Below are 20,710 nucleotides of genomic sequence, written 5' to 3'. Positions count from 1 at the left end.
CTTTCCTTGGTCTATTTACTGTTCTGCTTATATTTTTCTTTTTAATTTTAATTTCTTTTTAATATTTTGAATATGTATTATAATCACATGGTTCAAAATTTAAAAAGTACAGAAAGTGTACAGTGGAAAGCCTCCCACCCATCTGTGTACCAGCCCTCCACTTTCTCTACCAGAAGGCGAGCAATGGCATCGACTTCTATGGGACGACCTTTCTTCTAAGGGAAGCAGGCTACTGTACAAAATCTTGGGCTTTGGAGCTACCTTGACCTTGAGTGAGTTATTTAATTTCTCTGAACCTCAGTTATCTATGAAATTCTTACCGGATGGAAGTAAGGATTAGAAATAGTGCAGGTAAAGCACCTTATACACAGCCTGAAGTAGTGCTAAACACTGGAAGCTTTTATTTTTATTGTTAATTTTTAGTACTGTCCTCACATAGATTTCCTGGCCATTATGTAAGATATTGCTCATCTCCAGCACCTCTGGAAATAAAATACAATCTAAAAGGGTCAAGGCTCGCTTTTGCCTGAACAGTTCCAATTCAGGACCCAAAGCTGAACTTAGGGAAGAAGTCACTTCCTATTTTATGTAGTGAAATTGTATTGAAACAATTTAAATTACTACAACGCTTCTAACATCAGAAAAATTTAAAGTTAATTATATCTAAATGAAACATCTTACCTTTTCATAGTAAATACTTAGACATCCCAGAGCATAGACCAGGAAGAAGGCCTAAATCAGAACAAGCAGAAAATGTTCGTTCACATTGCTGAAAAATTATGTTACAGACTGATATATTTTACCCTCAAATACAAATTCATGTACTTGAATCATCAAAATGGTCCACATATTTTTAACAGAAACAGTTCATATAATTTTCAAGGATTAGCCCTGGCCGGTTTGGCTCAGTGGTTAGAGCATCGGCCCACGGACCCAGAGTATAATGGGTTTGATTCCGGTCAAGGGCATGTACCTCAGTTGTAGTTTGGCCCCAGCCCTGGTCAGGGTCATGCGGGATGCAACCAATAGATGTGTCTCTCTCTCTCACTTCAATGTTTTTTTTTTCTCTCTCTCTCCCTCCCTCCCACTCTGCCTGAAGATAAATGTAAACAAATAAATAATCTAAGAAAATATGAATGTCACAAACTGGTTTAAAATGAAAAGTACCCACTCTCGCCAATTTTACTCAACATTGTACTGGAAGTCCTAGCCAGAGCAATTAGGCAAGAAAAAAAAATAAAAGTCACCTAAATTGAAAAAGAAGAGGTAAAACTGTCACTATTTGCAGATGACATGATATATATAGAAAACCCTAAAGAATTTACCAAAAAAATTCCCACAAAAAAACGATTAAAATAAATAAATTCAGCTAAGTTGTAAGATATAAAATACATATAAAGAAATCTGATGAGTTTCTAGACACAAATAAAGAACTATCGAAAAGAGAAATTTTAAAAAGCAATCTCATTTACAATTGTATCAAAAAGAATAAAATACCCAGAATACATTTAACTATGGAGGTGACTTGGTAAATGTTGACAGATATAATCCACATAATAATGTACCTTGGAATCCTTGATAATTTTTCTTTTCTTTTTTTATCCTTACCCGAGGACATTTTTCCATTTTCTGTTCAGATAGAGTGGGAAGGAAAGAGAGGAAGAAAGAGAGAGAGAAAAACATCGACGTGAAAGGGACACATCGAGTGGCCGCCACCCACGCGACCCAACCAGGGCCAGGGATAAACTGTAACCGAGGCACATGCCCTTAGCGGGAACCAAACCAGGGTCTCTCTGGACTGCAGGCCGACGCTCTAACCGCTGAGCCAAACCGGCTAGGACGGAATCCTTGATAATTTTTAAGAGAACAAAGTGGCTTGAGAACTACAACTTTAGTATTACCCAGATCCAAATCTGGAGCTTCTCTGAAGATAAAGGTGGTTGCTTGCTGGTCCCAGTCACCAGCCATCACTTCCTGCCTGGACAAGGCTTCTCTGCTCTTACTTAGTCCCTTGCAGTCCCTTCTCCACAGGAGCCAGAGCCCTCTTCTTAAAACATGAAGGTGTGGCTCTCATGACTAAAATCCTCCAAAGGGCTTTATTGCATTCTTGCTTCCCACTATCCACAACCCCTCCATGTCTGACCACCAGTCTCTCTAGTTGTCTTGGCTTCACTTCTGTCTCACGAACACACTAAATTCATCTCTGCCTTTTAACTGCTATTCCCACATCTGGCATAATCTTCCCCAGACTCAAAGGTCACTTCTCAGAGCCATCTTCCCCAACCACATGGTTTAAGTAACCCCATCCTGATTGTTTTCTTCAAAAGATCATTTATTTTTGTCTGAAAATAGCCTTCTTATATGTGTTTCTACAAATAGAATGCAAGCTCTGTGAGAGCAGAAAGGTCTAGAAAGGGGTCTAGCACACTGTGGATGCTCAATGCTTGTGCTGAAAGAATGAAGAAAGAAGTCTCTGGATCCTGCCCTTGATTTAGGCCCAAACTGCCAGAGCCACTAACAGCAGGTCCGGCTTTTTCAGATCCTTTCTCCTCAGCATGGACTCTACATCCTATTTCCTCTTCCAGCTGCTGGTGACAGCCTTCCCAGGTGTCCCACAGTCTTATTTTCACCTTTTCCCTGCCCATGGCCCAATACTTATTAATACAGAATTTTTTTTTCTCAGAGGGACACCAATGGTGGCCAAAAGGTATAATGGCAAAGACAAAATTGGTTCCTCAAACAGCCACCTCCTTTTTCCCTTTCATTCTCTCACTTCGTGGTTCAGAACGGTTAACAGGAGGAATGAACTTTGAGATATGACAAATCTGGGATGGAATCTTCATTAATGGCCAGGGCCTTGGAAGTCTCAATTAAACTCTATCACCTCACCTATAAAATGGGAATGATAATGCCCTCTTAAAGATTTAATGAGATTAAGTCCCGTAAAGATTTAAAAGGCTATGCAAAGCACCTAAGTCCTCAATTCATTTTAGTTTCCCAACCTTTCTAAAAACCATTTAGATACTATAGCCTGGAAAAGTTCAATCCAATTTTTTCTTAGCAAGAAATTCCTTCCTGGTATATGTCAGAAGTTAAGTTCTTCAGAAAATTTCCATTATTAGCAAATATATATTTCCCTAAGAACTGATGAAACCAATGCCTCATTTTAATTGTTCTAAAATGGCTTTTGTTAATCAACACAAACTGTTCTGAGGCACTTATTACAGATGAAGAGGATCTTAATTCAACTGAGCTGGTTTTATTTAGAATTAAATCATCAGTAGAGTGGGGAGGTCTGTGGAGGCTGGCAGTTATGTCCCTTGAGATCTCATTAATAAGTTTTTGCTTTAATAGTACTAATAAGATAGAGGGATGAGTTTAACAATTATTTTAATGTCATATTACTAAATCTACTTAGGGCCCAAATCATTATAACAGAAAAATAGTTGTCAGTAACAGATCTTTGAGGAGCAGATCTTTACTTTTTTTTTTAATCCTCCCTCGAGGATATTTTCACATTAATCTTCGGATAGAGCTGGAGGGAGAGAGGCAAGAAGAGAGAAACATCGACTGGCTGCCACCTGCACAACCCCAACCAGGGCCGGGGACAAACCGCAACCGAGGTACATGCCCTTAGCTGGAACTGAACCCAGGACTCTTTGGTCCGCGGGTGACGCTCTTACCGCTGAGCCATACTGGCCACAGCGAGGAGCAGATCTTTAAATCAGCTGTGGTATTTAAATCACCATTCCCAGTCCCTAAAAAGAACTGCTTTGAGTCACCACAGCTTGTGTTCCTGACATTTACAGAAATACATTCAACTGTACAGTGGTGCATCAAACATGAGGGATTCTTTCAGAGGAAATCTGCCGAACAGAACTGAGAGCACAGCCAGGTTTAACTGCGTGCTCCTTGAACACTCCTGCAATACATCTCTGGAATGTTCCCAGGAGCCAAGCCGCTTCCAAGACTGCAGCACAATCTCATCTGCTATCTCCTACTACTCTTGCCTTGGGAGGAGTGCTTGGGAGGAGGCTTTTTGTCATTAAAAGTATTAACTGGTCACCCACCTGGAACAGTAAGATTGAACCCCCATTTCTAACAAATTTCTGATACTCTCTCCAGGCCCACTGCTGCTGCCTACTGGAGGTGAGAGGCCCTCCAGCCCACATTCACAGATGCCAGCTCTGGTTCCTGCCACGGCCCTACATCACTGCCTGCAATGCCCCGGTGCCACCACGACCAGGTCAGACCACTACTCGCAGATACGTCCGCCAGTCTAGCCCTCCTGTGCTGTCACTTCCAGCACTGAGCTGCATGAGAGAGCCCACGCTGCCCCTGTGTCCATCTGGCAATAGCACCATCTGCAGATATCACCAACTCTATAACATCTTTCCAGCTAGCATGTGTCCCTTTAAACTCCACCAGTTTCTGGGCAAATTTCATACCTCGTACACATCCATTTAACAAATCATTATTAAGCTACTAATAGATGTCAGGCATTGGGTACAAAGACAAAAGAGGAGCAACACTGGGACAATATATATATATATATATTGTGCTCATCATGCTGAACTGGAATTATTTCGGGGCTATCTTTAGCACCAGAGCCATATTCTCTTTACTTCTGTATTATTAGTACTTAGCCCAGTGCCTGGCACATAGTAAATACCCAGCGGATATTTTGGCAAAATACTGATTGCATACACCTGAAATTGAAGAAAAAGAAAGAAAATACATACAGAATACATGATATCACTATATGTTATACAGAGGAGACTGCATTTTATTTTATTTTAATTAATTAATTTTTAGAGAGAGAGAGAAAAAGGGAAAGAGAGAGAGAGAAACATCAATGTGAGAGAGAAACATCGATTGGCTGCCTCCTGCACACCCTTCACCAAGGATCAAGCCTGCAACCTGGGCATATGCCATGACCAGGAATTGAACGAGGACCTCTCAGTCCAGGGGACAACGCTCAATCCACTGAGCCACACCGGCCAGGCCAGGAGACTGCATTTTAAAATGAACCATTTTTGTCTGGCGGGTGTGGCTCGGTGGTTGAGCGTCAACTCATGCACCAAAGAGGTTGCCGGTTTGATTCCTGGCCAGGACACACGCCCAGGTTATGGGCCCGATCTCCAGTGAGGGGCATGCAGGAGACAGCCAACTGATGTTCTCTCTTATCTATGTTTCTATCTCTCTCTCCCTCTCCCTTCTTCTCTAAAATCAATAAAGGAAAAATAAATAAATAAATAAAATAAACCTTTTTTTTTTTTTTTTTATCCTCACCCGAGGACATTTTTCCATCTTTTGTACAGACAGAGTGGGAGGGAGAGAGAGGAAGAGAGAGAGGGAAACATCGATGTGAAAGGGACACATTGAGTGGCTGCCACCCGCACGACCAACCAGGGCCGGGGACAAACTGCAACCGAAGTACGTGCCCTTAGCGGGAACCGAACCCGGGTCTCTCCGGACCGCAAGCAGATGCTCCAACTGCTGAGCCAAACCGGCCAGGGCTAAAATAAACCATTTTCTTACAAATTTCCCAGATTCACATTTGTTGGATTCATACTTTTAAAAAATAATTTTTTATTAATGTAATATTGCATGCCAACTTAAATTTTAAAAAAATACTGATTGTGCCCTGGCTGGTGTGGCTCAGTTAGTTGGAGCATCGTCCCATGCACTGAAGGGCCTCAGGTTCAATTCCTAGTCAGGGCACATACCCAGGCTGCAGGTTCGATTCTTGGCTGGGGTGCGTATGGGAGGCAACTTATTGATGTTTCTCTCTCCCCCTCCCTCTCCCTCTAAAATCAGTAAAAACATATCCTCGGGTGAGGATTAAAAAAAACAACAACAATGATTGTGAAAGAGAGTTCCAATTAGCTACTAAATCGCTTTTACAAGTAACTTAATAATGATGATAATGACAAGAATAGCAAGTACAAACACTTATTGAGCACTTACTATATACTAGGCACTGTTCTGAACCCCATTACATGTATGATTTAATCCAGAACATCTTATAATTAAGGTGTTATATAACCCTTATTTTAGAGAGGTCAAGCACTAGAGAACGGGTATCCACAGTGCTGTCCTATAGAACTTTCTGTGACGATGGGAATGTTCCACACACGTGCTGTTCAATACAGTAGCCATAATCACATATGGTTGTTGAGTGTTTTAAATGTCACTGGCACAAGAAAGAAATAGAATTTTGTTGATGTTCAATTTTAATTAGTTTAAATTAAATAGCCACATGCAGCTAGTGGCCACTGTACCCAATAGTAGACTAATCTGTCTAATTTGTAAAATGAGATGAAGTCAACAATCCAAACATCCTTTCCTACTCTGAAAGTCTATTCTTTGTTCCACTGGCTTCACTGCAAGGAAGGAAGCACTGAAGGAGATAAAGAGACTATGGGGGCACAACTACTTCTCCGAACACATCTGTGTAATTACTCATGTGGATGCATGGAACAAGCACTCCTTGACCCCTACATATACATCAAGAGCTGTGCTAGGTATTGCAGAAGCCATCCAGGACAGGCAGGGGCGCTCCTGGAGCGGAGGTATACCATGGACATGAGACTGAGGAAGGGCTGCTATTTTCAATGGCAGAAAGGACATTTCTGTGCACAGTATAAATATAAGCAAAAAAGGAAGGACTAAATGTCATGTGAACACAGGCTAGAGGAACTCCAAATCTGAGGAAAAACATGATGCAGTTGTTAGAAAGCTACTCTTTTAGTCAACTTTTGAGAAAGCAGCTGTCGTCTTAAATAGAGAGCACATATTAATAATTCCGCAGAAGGAAATACCTAGAGTGCCTTTAATAATTAGCAATCTTTACATAACTTGAAGCACGCATCACAGCTTATTAGAAGTTGGTGAAACTCCACAAATACACTAAAAACCACTGAACTGTACACTGTAAATAAGTGGGTATGGTATGTGAACTCTATCTCAATAAACTATTTTTTTTGGGACCTGGTAAAAATTAGTAACATAATATTTGGCCAATATGAAATCTTGATAAAAAGAAGTGCTTAGCCCTGGCCGGGTAGCTCAGTTGGTTAGAGCATTGTCCCAATATGGCAAGGTTTTGGGTTCAATCCCTGGTCAGGGCACATACAAGAATCAACCAATCTGCCCTGGCTGGTTTGGCTCAGCGGTTAGAGTATCGGCCTGTGGTCCAGAGAGACCAGGGTTCGGTTCCCGCTAAGGGCACATACCTCAGTTGCAGTTTGTCCCTGGCCCTGGTTGGGTCGTGTGGGTGGCAACCACTCGATGTGTCCCTTTCACATCGATGTTTCTCTCTCTCTCCCCCCTTCCCACTCTATCTGAACAAATAATGGAAAAATGTCCTCAGGTAAGAATTAAAAAAAACAAAAACCAACCAATTAATGCATAAATAAATGGAACACAAATTGATGTTTCTCTCTCTCTCAAATTAAAAAAAAAAGAAGTGTTTAGACAAACCTTTGTGGAAGGATAAAGAGAAGGCCCTCAAAATGCACATCTTCGAATTGATGAAATGAAGGCTAAGCAGTGAAAGTTAGGCAGGCTACTTTGGAAGTTGCCTAGGATGATCTCAATACTTAATTGTGATACTCAATTACTGAATACTCTCTTACTGAATTACATACGGAACTGCATTTTGAGGTAGACTCATCTATACAGTGTTGCCCAGTCCCAGAGACCAATAGCTGAAAAGGAAACAGGCTGGAAACATACCTCTTCTAGGCTGAGTTGCAAATACTCAAAGATCCTATATGGATTTCTTCTACATATTAATCTCTCCTTTTGTGCCAACTAAAGAGAAAGAAAGAAAATACACACAGAACAAATGGGAGCACTACATGTTATACAGAAGAGACATCATTTTAAAATGAACAACTTTCTTACAAATTCCCAAATTCACATGTGTTGGATTCACATTGTTAAAACATAACTTTTTACTACTTATATGGAAAATGTTTTTTCTACTACTATTTTGCCTTTCTTTTTGCCCCATGCATACTTCCTGTAATGATCATTTGTTTGATTTTATGTACCCTTTTTCACTATACCTCACGAGCATGTACCTAGGTTCTTAATGAGATGTTGTAAATCTCACTCAGAAGGCTAGATAATATTTCTTCGAGTGGGTGTTTCACATACTTCTTAATCATTAGATTGCTGCTCATTTTTAGCTATTACAGATAATTCTAGGGCAACTCTGACAGGGCATCCCTTAATGAAGTGGCTTTTAATCTGCTTCCCAGGGCTTCCCTTGTGATGGCTGACTTCCCCACTTGAGACCCGTCCCTCGGCTATACTCAAGACTATATGCAATCACCACTGCATTTCTTTTTCTTTTAAAAAAACATTTTTTTTTCTTTACTGGTTTTTTAGAGAGAGGAAGGGAGAGGGAGAGAGAGACAGAAACATCGATGAGACAGAACACTGACTGGCCGCCTCCTGCATGCCCCACACTGGGGATCAGGCCTACAACCCGGGCATGTGCCCTGACCGGGAATCGAACCAGTGACCTCTTGGTGCATGGGTAGATGCTCAACCACTGAGCCACACCGACCGGACACCACTGCATTTCTTTTTCCCCCAAACAAGGGAGTATTATTGGACCTGATTTAATTCACAAATATTTTAAAAGTTAAGTTATTCACAAACTTTAAGGTTTTAGTTGAAACAGCCCACGACTGCTGAGCCACCAGGGCAGGACCCAGTGCCTGCTGGTTCCCTTGGAGCATCTGTAGTGTGGCGTCCTGACTGCCTTTCACATAAGTGAGTGTTTAATGTGGGCCTGCTATCAATTCTAAGTAAGGGACATCCAATTAGCCAACATCTCCAGATACAGATGGCTTTGGAAGAAGTGATTTATTTTCTTCTACTTACTTCCTCATTTGGGGCATCTTCCCTCTCGTTCACATCACACACCACTTCCTCCACCAGCACGTACTCATCAGATCCTCCCTCTCCAGCAGAGATGAGACCTCCTCGTTGGCTGCTGTCTTGAGTGCCACACTGGGGAAGGAGAATATCTTGTTTGCTACAATGGACTTGGGGCAAAGGTACAGTGACCTCTAAGAGGTGTTCATCCAAGCCATTTGCAGTTAGTGGGTCATGCCCAGAGCCCTCCTGTAGGCAGTCTGATTGCTTGCTGGGATCCTCCATATCATCTGACTTTCCTGAGTCCCCGTTCATCACAGAAAGCTTCTCTCTATCCACTGTGGCTTCCATTTTGGAAACTATTTCAGAGTTCAGCTCATCATGCAAAGGAAGCTCGTTGTTCCGCTGTGTGCAAGGACACTCAAGTGGTTTTGTGTAATCTTCAAGGATTCTATGCACTGTATTCTCATCCTGCCCCTGTCTTTGCATGAGCTTTGTGGCCCATTCTATACTACGCTGATACCTGCAAAATAGAAATAGTGTTAGTGACAACACTTGAATTTCAGAATTTAAAAGATAACAAAGCATGTAAAAAAGACGGGAAGGTAGTATGCCAAAATGTTTAGGGTGGTTTTTCTCAATAGTGGGCTATAGGTAAATGCTTTCTTTATACTTTTCTGTATTTTCTATGTTCTGCAATGACATGTATTACTTTTTGTTTGCTTTTATTAGAGAGCTTCATTTAACTTGCTGAATTTGAAAAAAATTAATCTCAGTTTAACAAAGTATGAAAATTTATGGAATTTAAAATTGGTGGACCAGCCCGGCCAGTGTGGCTCAGTGGCTGAGCGTCAACCCATGCACCAAGAGGTCACCAGTTGGATCCCCAGTCAGGGCACATACCCAGGTTGTGGGCCTGATCCCCACGCAGGAGGCAGTCAATCGGTGTTCTCTCTCATTGATGTTTCTATCTCTCTCTCCTAATATCAATAAAGAAAAAAAATTTAAAAAACAAACAAAAACTGGTGGACCAAATGGTTTTGGTAAATATAAAAAGAAAATGACCATCCTTTGTCAGAATTTGTTCTGTAATATTTTCTTTTTATCCTCACCTGAGGACATTTTTGCATTTATCTTCAGATAGAGCAGGAGGGAGAGGGGGAGGAAGAGAGAGAGGGAGGAAGAGAGAGAGGGAGAAACATTGATGTGAGAAAGACACATTGACTGGATGCCACCTACACAACCCCAACTGGGGCTGGGGACAAACTGCAACCAAGGTATGTGCCCTTAGTGGGAACTGAACCCGGGACTCTCTGGTCTGTGGGCTGACGCTCTAACTGCTGAGCCAAACCGGCCAGGAAAATATCTGTAATATTTTCAATTTTATGCATCATGTTTTCAGATATATAGATCCCATTTATAACATAAAGAGCCTTTGTTTAGTATTGGTAAGCAAAAATGAAAATTTTAATATATCACCCGGCTAGTGTGGCTCAGTGGTTGAGCGCCAACCCATGCACCAAGAGGTTGAAGGTTCAATTCCCAATCAGGGCACATGTCCAGGTTGTGGGCCTAATCCCCAGTTGGGGGCATGCAGGAGGCGGCCAATCGATGTTCCCTCTCATTGATGTTTCTATCTCTCTCTAAAAATCAATAAAGAAAAAAAGTTTAAAAAAGAAAAATTCAGTATCTTCCACAGTACCTCCTAATGTCTCTACCGCATGTGGAAAAAAAATGATTGTGGTCATATACACAGCCAAGCATTCCAATAGAAATGACCCCTTCTTCCATAACACATTTTAAACTATACTTTAATGAGAAAATACATTCTTAGTTTCTTAAACTCAAGGCAAGCCCTGAACTATTATTCCCAGTTACAAAAAGTTACAGTAAGACAACAGGGTTCTGCCCTGGTGGAAAAGCATCGGCACCTAACAATGCGCTGGGATGCGTTCATGGAACGTGAGACCACTGCCACATGTGAGAAGTCCGATCAGCAGAAGGCCAAAGACACTTTTGCCTCTACCTACAGCAATTAGTGTAAAAAGCACCCAAGACACATGGCTTGTGAGAAAACAGATGTAATTTTATTCTTCACCTTGAGTAATTTTGTGTGTGTGGATGACTGAATATGTCAAAGCTTATAAACTACTACACTTAAACAAGGAAGACGGCTCCTGCTGTATTTAAAAAGGAGATCTATGGTTGCTTAATCCTGATTCATCAGAAAGATCTCCAAGTTGACCACATCCTGTTTATCCTACATGGGAATGAACATGCATTCCTATATATTGGGAACAGTCTCTTAGATTTATAAATTAAAACCTGCAAGGCTACTTTAACACTGAAGCAGCAGGATGATGCACTGACTACATGCAGGGACTCCTGCATCACATTTCATGCTCAGCCCTGACTCTGTCACTTATAACTGCGTGACAGAGCCAATTAGTTAACTTCTCTGCTCTTCAATTTCTCCACCCGTAACACGGGGAAAATGGTACTACTACCTCATGTTCTGTTTTACTTTTTATAATCAGGGCAAAAAATGTAGCTGTCCATACCACAACAAGATGTCTTTCACCTGTATGAAAAGTATGGTCACTGATGCACACCGTTAAAAGAACTTTCACTGGAGAGATCTAAAAAGAATCTTTGCTCTTCATAACACCTAAAGCATTAGTTCTATGCTTTTATGGGTCTATGAATCTTCTTTATTTGAACACACATTTTTGTGTCAATGTGTATTTTTCTGGGGAAGGGATCCTCAACTTTTTTCAAATTCCTTGACTCAAAATATGTGAAAGAACCACTGAATTAAAGATTCAACAGTTCCCTTTGAGCAGAAGATTTGGAATTGAGAGAGAGAGCGCGCACAGACAAGTCACTGCTCTCCTCTTTGCAAAAGAGTGATTAAGATAGATATGAGTTCAAACCCCCACTCCATCATGTTCTTGTGCTAGCTACGTACCCTCCTCTCTGAGTTCTTCCTCTGTGAACCAGGGATAACTATACCTACCTCATGGGGTTGTTGCAAAGATTAAAGGAGACAAGACATGTAAGGTACTCAGGACATAGTAAATGCTCAATAAATATTTGTTACTATATGATTGTGGGGTTTTTAGGGAGATTTGAAAAATAAAAACATTTTGACTCAATATATGTCTCCTTAAAAATGCAAAGAACATATTAACGAATGAAAATGTGCACCATAATTAATGCTCTTTGAGAGCAGGGGCAGCCATGTGGGGACAAGTGCTGCACCACATCTGGGTTCTGGAGTTGGCTCTTCTGTGATTCTCAGCTAGGCCCCTTAGCACCTCTAGCCTCTTTTTGTTTTTCTGCCAAATGCCAGAATCGCGCCTGCATTTCTGTCTCATAATGACCTTGGGTGTTCATTTATGAAAGCGCAAATGAGACTGGCTGCAAAAGTATGTAGAAGAAAGCCTCTGAGTAAGACTGGTGATGAAAACAGCCGGATGCACAAATGACTAAGACAAATGGCACATGGGTCATAGAACGGGTGTCCTCTAATTGGCTCGCAATGCTTTCAAAAGCCAAACCCTACTGCAGTTAACCCCAAACACTGCTGGGGAAACTGCAGGAAGAGAAAAACGGAAGTCAACAAACACGAGGAGGAGAGTGGCAGAGGAAAAGGTGGCAGCAGTTCTGATTAGAAACAGTAATGAGACTGATGAAAAGTAGACCCATTTGAGAGCAGCAAGAACACAGACGGTACCACGTGAACATTCCTCAGCTACACATGTTTCTATGCCTTGAGCACACCTCTTCCATTTCCACAGAATGTCCTTGTCCACCATCTTATTAATTAATACCCATCTGTCACTGGAAGTTTGCAGAAAAATAATTTTGAGTCAGTCTGTTTAGGTCCAAGTACTTAAGCAAGGTACTTAACCTCCTCGGGTTGTATCCTCAGCTGTCAAAGACAGATAACAGGACCTACCTCACAGGGGTGATGGAAGGACTTAAGGAGACAATCCATACACCTGTTATTAGCATGGTACCTAGCACAAGGAACAAACTCAAGAAATGCCAGCATATGAAACAATGTTATTATTCTCATTACCTGTCAGTTCCTCACTGGCTCTGGAGCTAGACTTCCTGGTTTAAACTCATGTAATCTTAGGCAAGATAACAGCAGATTCCCCACACCTACACCTACCTGAAAATTTCTTAAGAAAACAAACTGAGATGATACAGGTATACAGACAGAACTGGCACTGCTGGAGCAATCAGTACCCACTGGCACTAGTGATGGTGGTGGTGATGTTGGCTACCACCAGAAGCTACCACGAGGCATGGAATGATCCTCCCCTGGAGCCGTCTGAGGGAGCATAGCCCTACCGGACCTTGATTTTGGATTTCTGGCCTCCAGCACTGTGAGAATAAATGTACCCTAGTTTGTGGTACTTTGTTATGGCAGTCCTAGAAAACGAATGCAAGGGTCAATAAAATGCTTGGACTATTACACTGTAGAGCTTACAAAGGGAAAACCTTCAGGTAGATGACAATCTCCCCCATCCAGAACCTTTCATATTCAAACTGGCTTGACATCATGCCATCTTGACGTTACTGCCAGCCTGATCAGAATGTAGTTATGAGGGGTGGGCTTCCCATCTATTTCTGAGTCTTAGTGTTGGTTGCAGCAACCTGCCTATACTGCAGCCCCCCTGGGATGGAGGTTCTGCCAGGTTCTTGGCAGGCCTCTCCCACAGACTGGGACTCCATCCCTAGCCCCAGTGTGCAGTTTTAGCCACAGCAGCCATTGAAACCTCCCTGGTGCCACTGCCTCCCGGACACTCCTCTGGCCATGGGGTCACTGGGCATGTAAATAAAAGGAGCTACCAGGTTCTGCCAGTACATGCAGAAGCAAGAGGAGAAACCATTGTAGGCCTGAGTAGTTTTAAAAGGCTTCCCGGGTTCGGCCAGTGTGTCTCAGTGGTTGAACGTCAACCCATGCACCAAGAAGTCGCCCGTTTGATTCCCAGTCAGGACACATACCCAGGTTGTGGGCCTGATCCCCAGTAGGGGGTATGCAGGAGGTGGCCAATCAATGTTCTGTCTCATCAATGTTTCTCTCTCTCTCTCTCTCTCTCTCATTTTCTCTCTCTGTAAAATCAATAAAGGAAAAAAAAATTATAAATAAAAATAAAAAAATAAAAGGCTTCCTGGAAGAGTTGCAACTCGGGCTGCATCTCAGGGATGATGAGGATTTATTTTTATCTATCTATCTATCTATCTATCTATCTATCTATCTATCTATCATCTATCTATCTATCTATCTATCTATCTATCTATCTATCTATCTATCTCCTCACCTGGGGACATTTTTGCATTTATCTTCAGATAGAGTGGGAGGGGGAGAGAGAGAGAGAAACATCGATGTGAGAGAGACACATTGAGTTGCTGCCACCCACACGACCCCAACCAGGACCAGGGACAAACCACAACCAAGGTACGTGCCCTTAGTGGGAACCAAACCTGGGACTCTCTGGTCCACAGGCTGATGCTCTAACCACAGAGCAAAACTGACCAGGGCTATTTAATTTATTTTTTAAATATTATTTCTTTATTGATTTTTTAGAGAGAGGAAGGGAGAGGGAGAGAGAGAAACACTGATGAGAGAGAACATTGATTGGCCACCTCCTGCACGCCCCGCACTGGGGATTTGGCCCACAGCCTGGGCATGTGACCTGACTGGGAATCGAACTGGCAACCTCTTGGTGCATGGGTCAATGCTCAACCACTGAGTCACACCGACCAGGTGATGATGAGGATTTAGATGGATGAACATCAGTCAACAAGATCCTACTGAGACCACTAAGTGTTGGGGCTGCCAAAAGGAACCAGGCATGGCCCCTGCTCTCCAAGAACTGACATACTAAATCTAGGTGTATGATGAATGGTATAGTGAGGGGCACCAAAGCAGACTCCGTGGGAACTGGAGGAGTGACCCCCCCGCAACTCAGCAGAGAGAAGGGTGGTGGTGAGGAGAGAAGCTCTGAGAGAGTGACGAGTAAGCTATATGTGGCATGTGCAGGAATAGCCAGGCAGTGTGCGTGTCTGCGAGGTTAGGGAGAACCGTTTCAGGAAAGCGAGGAAAGAGGTCAGGGTGTGTATGCCCACACAGCACAGGAGGCCAGTTAAATCCAAGTCTAAGCATCTTAGCACTTAAAGACATATGCATTACAGGGTAGTTGTTCACATTTGGAAGAAATTAAACTTACAAAGGATTTGGTTTAGAATTATTAAAAAAAATAAACAATACATTTCAAATATGATTTGATTCACATTAAATTCAGACAATTTTCAAGGACACACCTATTACAAAAAATAAAAAATAAAAGGCAGGGACTACCACATCAGAAAAGGTTATCTAAAAAATACCTGATGTAAACCATAATTTTTACCAAGGCCAAAGTTCACCACGACTTACTTCTTTGACGTGATTATAGGCATATTTGTCTTTATATCTGTAACAAAAAAGAAGTTCTATTAATTCAGACAAGTTTTCCTTAAGGGAAAATAACACTGAAAACCTAGAAAAGACTAAGAGAATTTCAAAATTTATAAAATCATACACCTAGAAGGTTGACTATCTAACCATCAGTGGCAACATGCACTTTATATGACATCATTCCCAAAGCCATGGCAGGCGCAGCTGACCAATCAGTGATCTTGCTGGGCTCAGTTGTGACCTTGGAATCCTTCTCAACTCAACACTCCAGCTAGGCAGCCATGGCATGCAAGAGGAATCCTTTCTGCCATCTCTGGATGCTCATGCCCTCAACATTCAGATGAGAATACCAAGGCCCTACAGTTACACACTTTGCTCCCATTGCCCAGTGCTCCATAAAGCATCTTCAGTGAAAACTGTGCCTCTAAGAAAGGGCTGTTGCCCTGGCCAGTTTGGCTCAGCGGTTAGAGCGTCGGCCTGCAGTCCAGAGAGACCTGGGTTCGGTTCCCGCTAAGGGCACATACCTCGGTTGCAGTTTGTCCCCGGCCCTGGTTGGGTCGTGCAGGAGGCAACCACTCGATGTGTTCCTTTCACGTCGATGTTTCTCTCTCTCTCCCTCCCACTCTATCTGAACAAAAAATAGAAAAGTGTCCTCGGGTGAGGATTAAAAAAAAAAAAAAGATATTTAAGAAAAAGAAAAAGCTGTTAAAGTAAGTTTCATGGTGGTGTTCGGGTGTGGATATGGCATATCAGGATGATGCTCTAACCAACTGAGCTATGTGGCCAGGGCTTTGGGTGTGGATTTGGGAGTTCTGGGCTCTACTTCTGCCTCTGGGCATCTGGCTGGAGGAGTCTTTCCACCAAAAATGTTTATTGCGCCCCCTAATGGTATGGGTTTTATTTATTTATTTTTTTAACAAATTAAGTTTTTGTGTTTTTTTTTTTATTTTTTAGAGAGAGAAAGGGGGAGGGAGAGAAAGAGAGAAACATCGATGAGAGAGAACATCGACTAGCTGCGTCCTGCATGCCCCCCACTGGGGATTGGGCCCACAACCTGGGCATGTGTCCTGATCAGGAATCGAATGGGCGACCTCTTGGTGCATGGGTTGATGCTCAACCACTGAGCCCATGGACCGAAAGGTCTTGGGTTCGATTCCCAGTCAGGGGCACATACCTGGGTTGCAGGCTTGATCTCTCACCCTGGTCCGGGTCGTGCAGGAGGCAACCAACCAATGTGTCTCTCTCACAGCGATGTTTCTCTCTCTCTCTCTACCCTCCCTCCCTTCCATACTATCTAAAACTCAATGGAAAAAATCCTTGGATGAGGATTAACAACAACAAATTATACAAAAATCAATGAAAAGCATATCCTTGGGTAAGGATTTAAAAAAAAAACATCCTTTCTAATTATGTTTTAACCTGCTGATATTGGTTATGTTAATTACCATATGACTTCCCTAGAGAAAACACTAAAAGACTTATAAATTAAAGAAGACCGCCAAGTGAGAACTATACACATTACTATGTCTTAACAAATACATCAATGTCATAATTATTGTTGTAAATTCTAATTCTAGAAACAAAACTCATTTTGTATACAGGTGAGCAGGTACCTAATTATCAGTACCTTCCCCATGCAAAGTACTCTTCTAGGCAATGCTTAACATCAGAGAAGCCTGAATACCCTTTTGATAATTCCAGGAATGAGATAAAACACATTTTCATCAATTATAAGAACCATTTTACCTTTATTAAAATTATCCTATTTACTATTTTTAGCAGTAAAATTACCAGTGTGCATATTAGTTCTTCACTAGGATTTTACTATATAATCTTGCGGTGGAAGATCAAAAATGAAAGAAAATAATAGTTTGCTCAAAGAACTGAATGATGTATAAGTTTACCTTTCCACTTAGCAACCAGCTTAGGATCTGAAATTGTGAAGCTTGGACGGCTTCTAGACAGGATTCCTTTTCCAAAATAACCCTTTCAGGAAGAGAGAAAATAAGTTAATTCACCTTTAGTTATCAATTTTTTAGCTGAGGGAGAATCACTATTTGAGCTAACAAGAAATTTATTCCACTTTGCACAGCTTTACATCTTTCCTCTGATTAATGAATACTAATAAAGATCTTAGCATTTTATCTCCCTGACTGAAGAGTGCTAGTAAGTTTTTAGTACACTTCGTTTGCCTCATAACTAATGATTTCAGTCTAGGTCTGACCAGCTGAAGGCAGCAGGGCAGGCAGAGGCAGTGATTCTTCTTCGCATGGGGGTCAGGAGCAGTGTGTCTAAAAGCAGGAGCCTACCAGGTACGAAAAGCTTCCTGGATTCCCTTGTACTCCCTTCCTGCTGATTCCAAAAACAACACAGACTTTTCCCCCTCCCATTTCTTAATTTAAGCCCATAGAAAATTGAGAGAACAATAAAATGAACACCTTTACCCTCACCTAGGTTTAACAATCAGAATAAGTAATGTGCATAGCACTTTACAAAGCCCCTGTTTGACGTTACGTGTTGTGAGTGAGGAGAGACTGCCTTTGGCCTAGACCTCCATCTCACCAGTGTCAATGCCACCCGCTGTAGCCCACTTCGGGAAAGTGGCTAAAACCTATATATTTTGTAAAAACATCGAGAGAGAGCACATTTATAGACAGGAAGTGGATCGGTGGGTGCCTCAGGCTGGGAGTGAGAGCAGGGATTAAGGTCAAAGGGTGTGTGAGGAAACCTGTGCTGATGGGAAGGCTCCGAAATGGGATTGTGGCAGTGGTTGCACAATCACTGAATTCTACACTTACAATGGCTGAATTTTATGGCTGTAAATTATACCTCAATAGAGCTGTTTAAAAAGTGCCCCAGTAATGAATTGGCTGGGGGAGGGGATGGGGGGTAGGGAACAAGCTACCAATCACAACCCCAACCTATTATTAATGGAAAACAGCAAAAACTACAACTTGTCCTCTTCTAAGAAGAGGTACCCAACTAGGACAGAGAGCAGGTAAGGAGCCAGAGTACATGCTGAAGCCTCATCTGACCTGCCCATGAGCCAGAACAATATGCTACTCTGTGGTTACCTTGGGGATGGAACAAGAGTAAGATGGGGATTTTTACCCATTAATTAAATTTCTGTAAATTGCTTAATTTTTTTTTTTTTTTTTTTTTTTACTACAGTGAACATGTATTGCTTTTATAACCGAAAGACAAGAAAGGCCAATGTTACTGGCCCTACTTCACTGCTGAAATGTGGGTCCACGGTGGGGGAGTTATCCTCATGAAATATGGCTTCAGGGCACCTGAGTCAAATTGCAATGTTCCTACATGCGACCAAACAACCGGAAAAGAATATGGGTCATTTATGCTTTGTTTTGGGAATGGATGGGGAGAAGAAAAAAGAATAGCTGGATCCAGGTTGTCATGAAGTAGCCACGCCAGGGCCATCTGTGCTTACTTTCTCATACAGCTGCTTGATATCGTCTGCGTTCTTCACAATTACACTGTTGTTTATCATTTCAGCACGAAATATTCTGAAGTCTTTCTGACCAAAAGGGATGGGAAACGGAGACTCATAATTCTCACACACTCTTCTTTTCCTCTTTGGGGCATGAAAAACTGCTTCTGCCATTTTTCAAGTGCAACTGTTCTTTAAAGAGTATAATGAAGAGAAAGAAACAGTCAATCAATAACTACACTGATAAAAAATGCAAGTATATTTATACTTAGGCTCAGAAAACTTTGTGGTCTATGGGAAAAATATTTATAAGGCAGTAAACTAAAAGACAGTCATGATAATATTTTGTAAAAGCAGTGCAAATCTCAATCACCTAGAATATCTCAATTAATTCCCACAACAATGCCCAAGAAGTAAGTGGCAAAATTTCTAACTGCAGTTGACAAGACTGAGGCCTAGTGCCATGCCCTAAAAGTCACAATGCTATGCAAAAGTCTCCTGATAGCAAGCACAATAGGATTTGCCTCTTAGGATTGCTCCCATTCTTTCACTCAGCCAATAGACATTCACTGTGTATTTATCAGGGGCTCCTAATATCAGAGGTGCTGGGGATATAAAGATAAAACTGAGACACCCTGTTCTCAAAGAATTAAATCTAGTGAGCACTTCATTTTCAAAAAAAAAAAGGACCTTAAAATACATTCCAAACATTATATCAATCATCTTCCAATTTTTAAGGTAAACTAATTAATAAAAATGACAGTAGCAGTTCCAAATTAAGAAGGGTACGAGGGCCCTGGCCGGTTTGGCTCAGCGGTTAGAGCTTTGGCCTGCGGTACAGAGAGTCCCGGGTTTGGTTCCCGCTAAGGGCACGTACCTCGGTTGCAGTTTGTCCCCGGCCCTGGTTGGTCGTGCGGGTGGCAGCCACTCGATGTGTCCCTTCACATCGATGTTTCTCTCTCTCTCTCTCTCCCTCCCGCTCTATCTGAACAAAAATGGAAAAACGTCCTCGGGTGAGGATAAAAAAAAAAAAAAAAAGAAGGGTACGAGGAGGCACTCTAATGCCAGAGTGCCAGGATAGAAATCAGCTTCACTACTTCCTAGCTGTGTGATTGTGGGCAAAGGTTATTCTCTCTGTGCTTTGGTTTCTTCAGCTGCAAAATAAGAATAAAAATAAACTCTATATTATAGTGAAGACCCATGAAGTGCTTAGAAGAGTACCTGGTTCATACTGAGTGCTACGCTTATATTCACTGTAATTATCATTATGGGGTGAGCACTACCAACATCATTATATAGATGAGGAAACTGAGTCAGGTTTGAGAGATTAAACGGCCCTGGAGAGCTGGGCACTAGACCAGTGCAGGTCTGCTGAACTCCAAAGTCCATGCTCTTCTTTCTAGGTTCTGCTGCAAGCACCGGTACCATCCATCCCCCTTTGTCTGAAGGCTCACTATTTTTCAAGGTTAGAAGCTAAAGGGTTAGGAAGAATCGTGGAATTACTTACTGTGCACCCAGCGCTAGGAGGGAGTAAAGGAAGCTGAAGTCAGTACCTCTCCCTTCCAGGCTTTACACTCAGCCTGAGACAAAACAAGCACCTCACACACAACAGGCTGCAATTCAATAATGGCTAAAGGAAGGAAGTAAAGTTGAGTGTATTGTGAGATAAAAACATAGAGCCATGGTAGATGCATTTAATTTAGGAAAACTCAACCATATGCAAGGGGAAAAAAATGTAAACAGTGCAGGAGGTTGGGTCAGCCACTCCAAGCAATGAGCAGACACCCTAGAATCTGCTGCTCCCTTAGTCCTGGGTTTAGACTGGATTTAAACTGAGAGTGTATCTGGTTCTTGAACATACAGTGGAGCTGCATCACACAATTAAACTACAT

General features: G+C 42.0%; 2 protein-coding genes across 4 annotated transcripts in view; one reads left to right on the top strand and one right to left on the bottom strand.

Annotated features, from left to right (window-relative positions):
- The window catches only part of MKRN2OS (MKRN2 opposite strand), a 33,983-nt gene extending 29,743 nt beyond the window's left edge, over nt 1-4,240 (top strand). For both annotated transcript variants that reach the window (XR_004960168.1, XR_004960169.1), the window contains exon 7: nt 4,126-4,240. The gene's annotated coding sequence lies outside the window, so the exon portion shown is untranslated. The remainder of the gene's footprint in view (nt 1-4,125) is intronic.
- The window catches only part of TSEN2 (tRNA splicing endonuclease subunit 2), a 29,598-nt gene extending 10,591 nt beyond the window's left edge, over nt 1-19,007 (bottom strand). Inside the window, exons 1-6 of one of the 2 annotated variants that reach the window (XM_036267162.1) lie at nt 18,819-19,007; nt 17,275-17,356; nt 15,350-15,386; nt 8,902-9,418; nt 7,741-7,818; nt 682-732 (exon numbers count right to left, since the gene is read on the bottom strand). In XM_036267162.1, coding sequence (XP_036123055.1) covers nt 682-732; nt 7,741-7,818; nt 8,902-9,418; nt 15,350-15,386; nt 17,275-17,356; nt 18,819-18,992 — 939 coding nt within the window. In that variant the 5' untranslated portion in view covers nt 18,993-19,007. The remainder of the gene's footprint in view (nt 1-681; nt 733-7,740; nt 7,819-8,901; nt 9,419-15,349; nt 15,387-17,274; nt 17,357-18,818) is intronic. The other variant, XM_036267163.1, reaches the window with a different exon arrangement.
- Nucleotides 19,008-20,710: the final 1,703 nt, after the last annotated feature.

The sequence above is a fragment of the Molossus molossus genome, unplaced genomic scaffold (genome assembly GCF_014108415.1).
Source record: "Molossus molossus isolate mMolMol1 unplaced genomic scaffold, mMolMol1.p scaffold_m16_p_18, whole genome shotgun sequence".
Taxonomy (NCBI): Eukaryota; Metazoa; Chordata; class Mammalia; order Chiroptera; family Molossidae; genus Molossus; species Molossus molossus.
The sequence above is the reverse complement of the archived record's forward strand: the minus strand, read 5'-3'. Positions and strand labels throughout refer to the sequence as shown.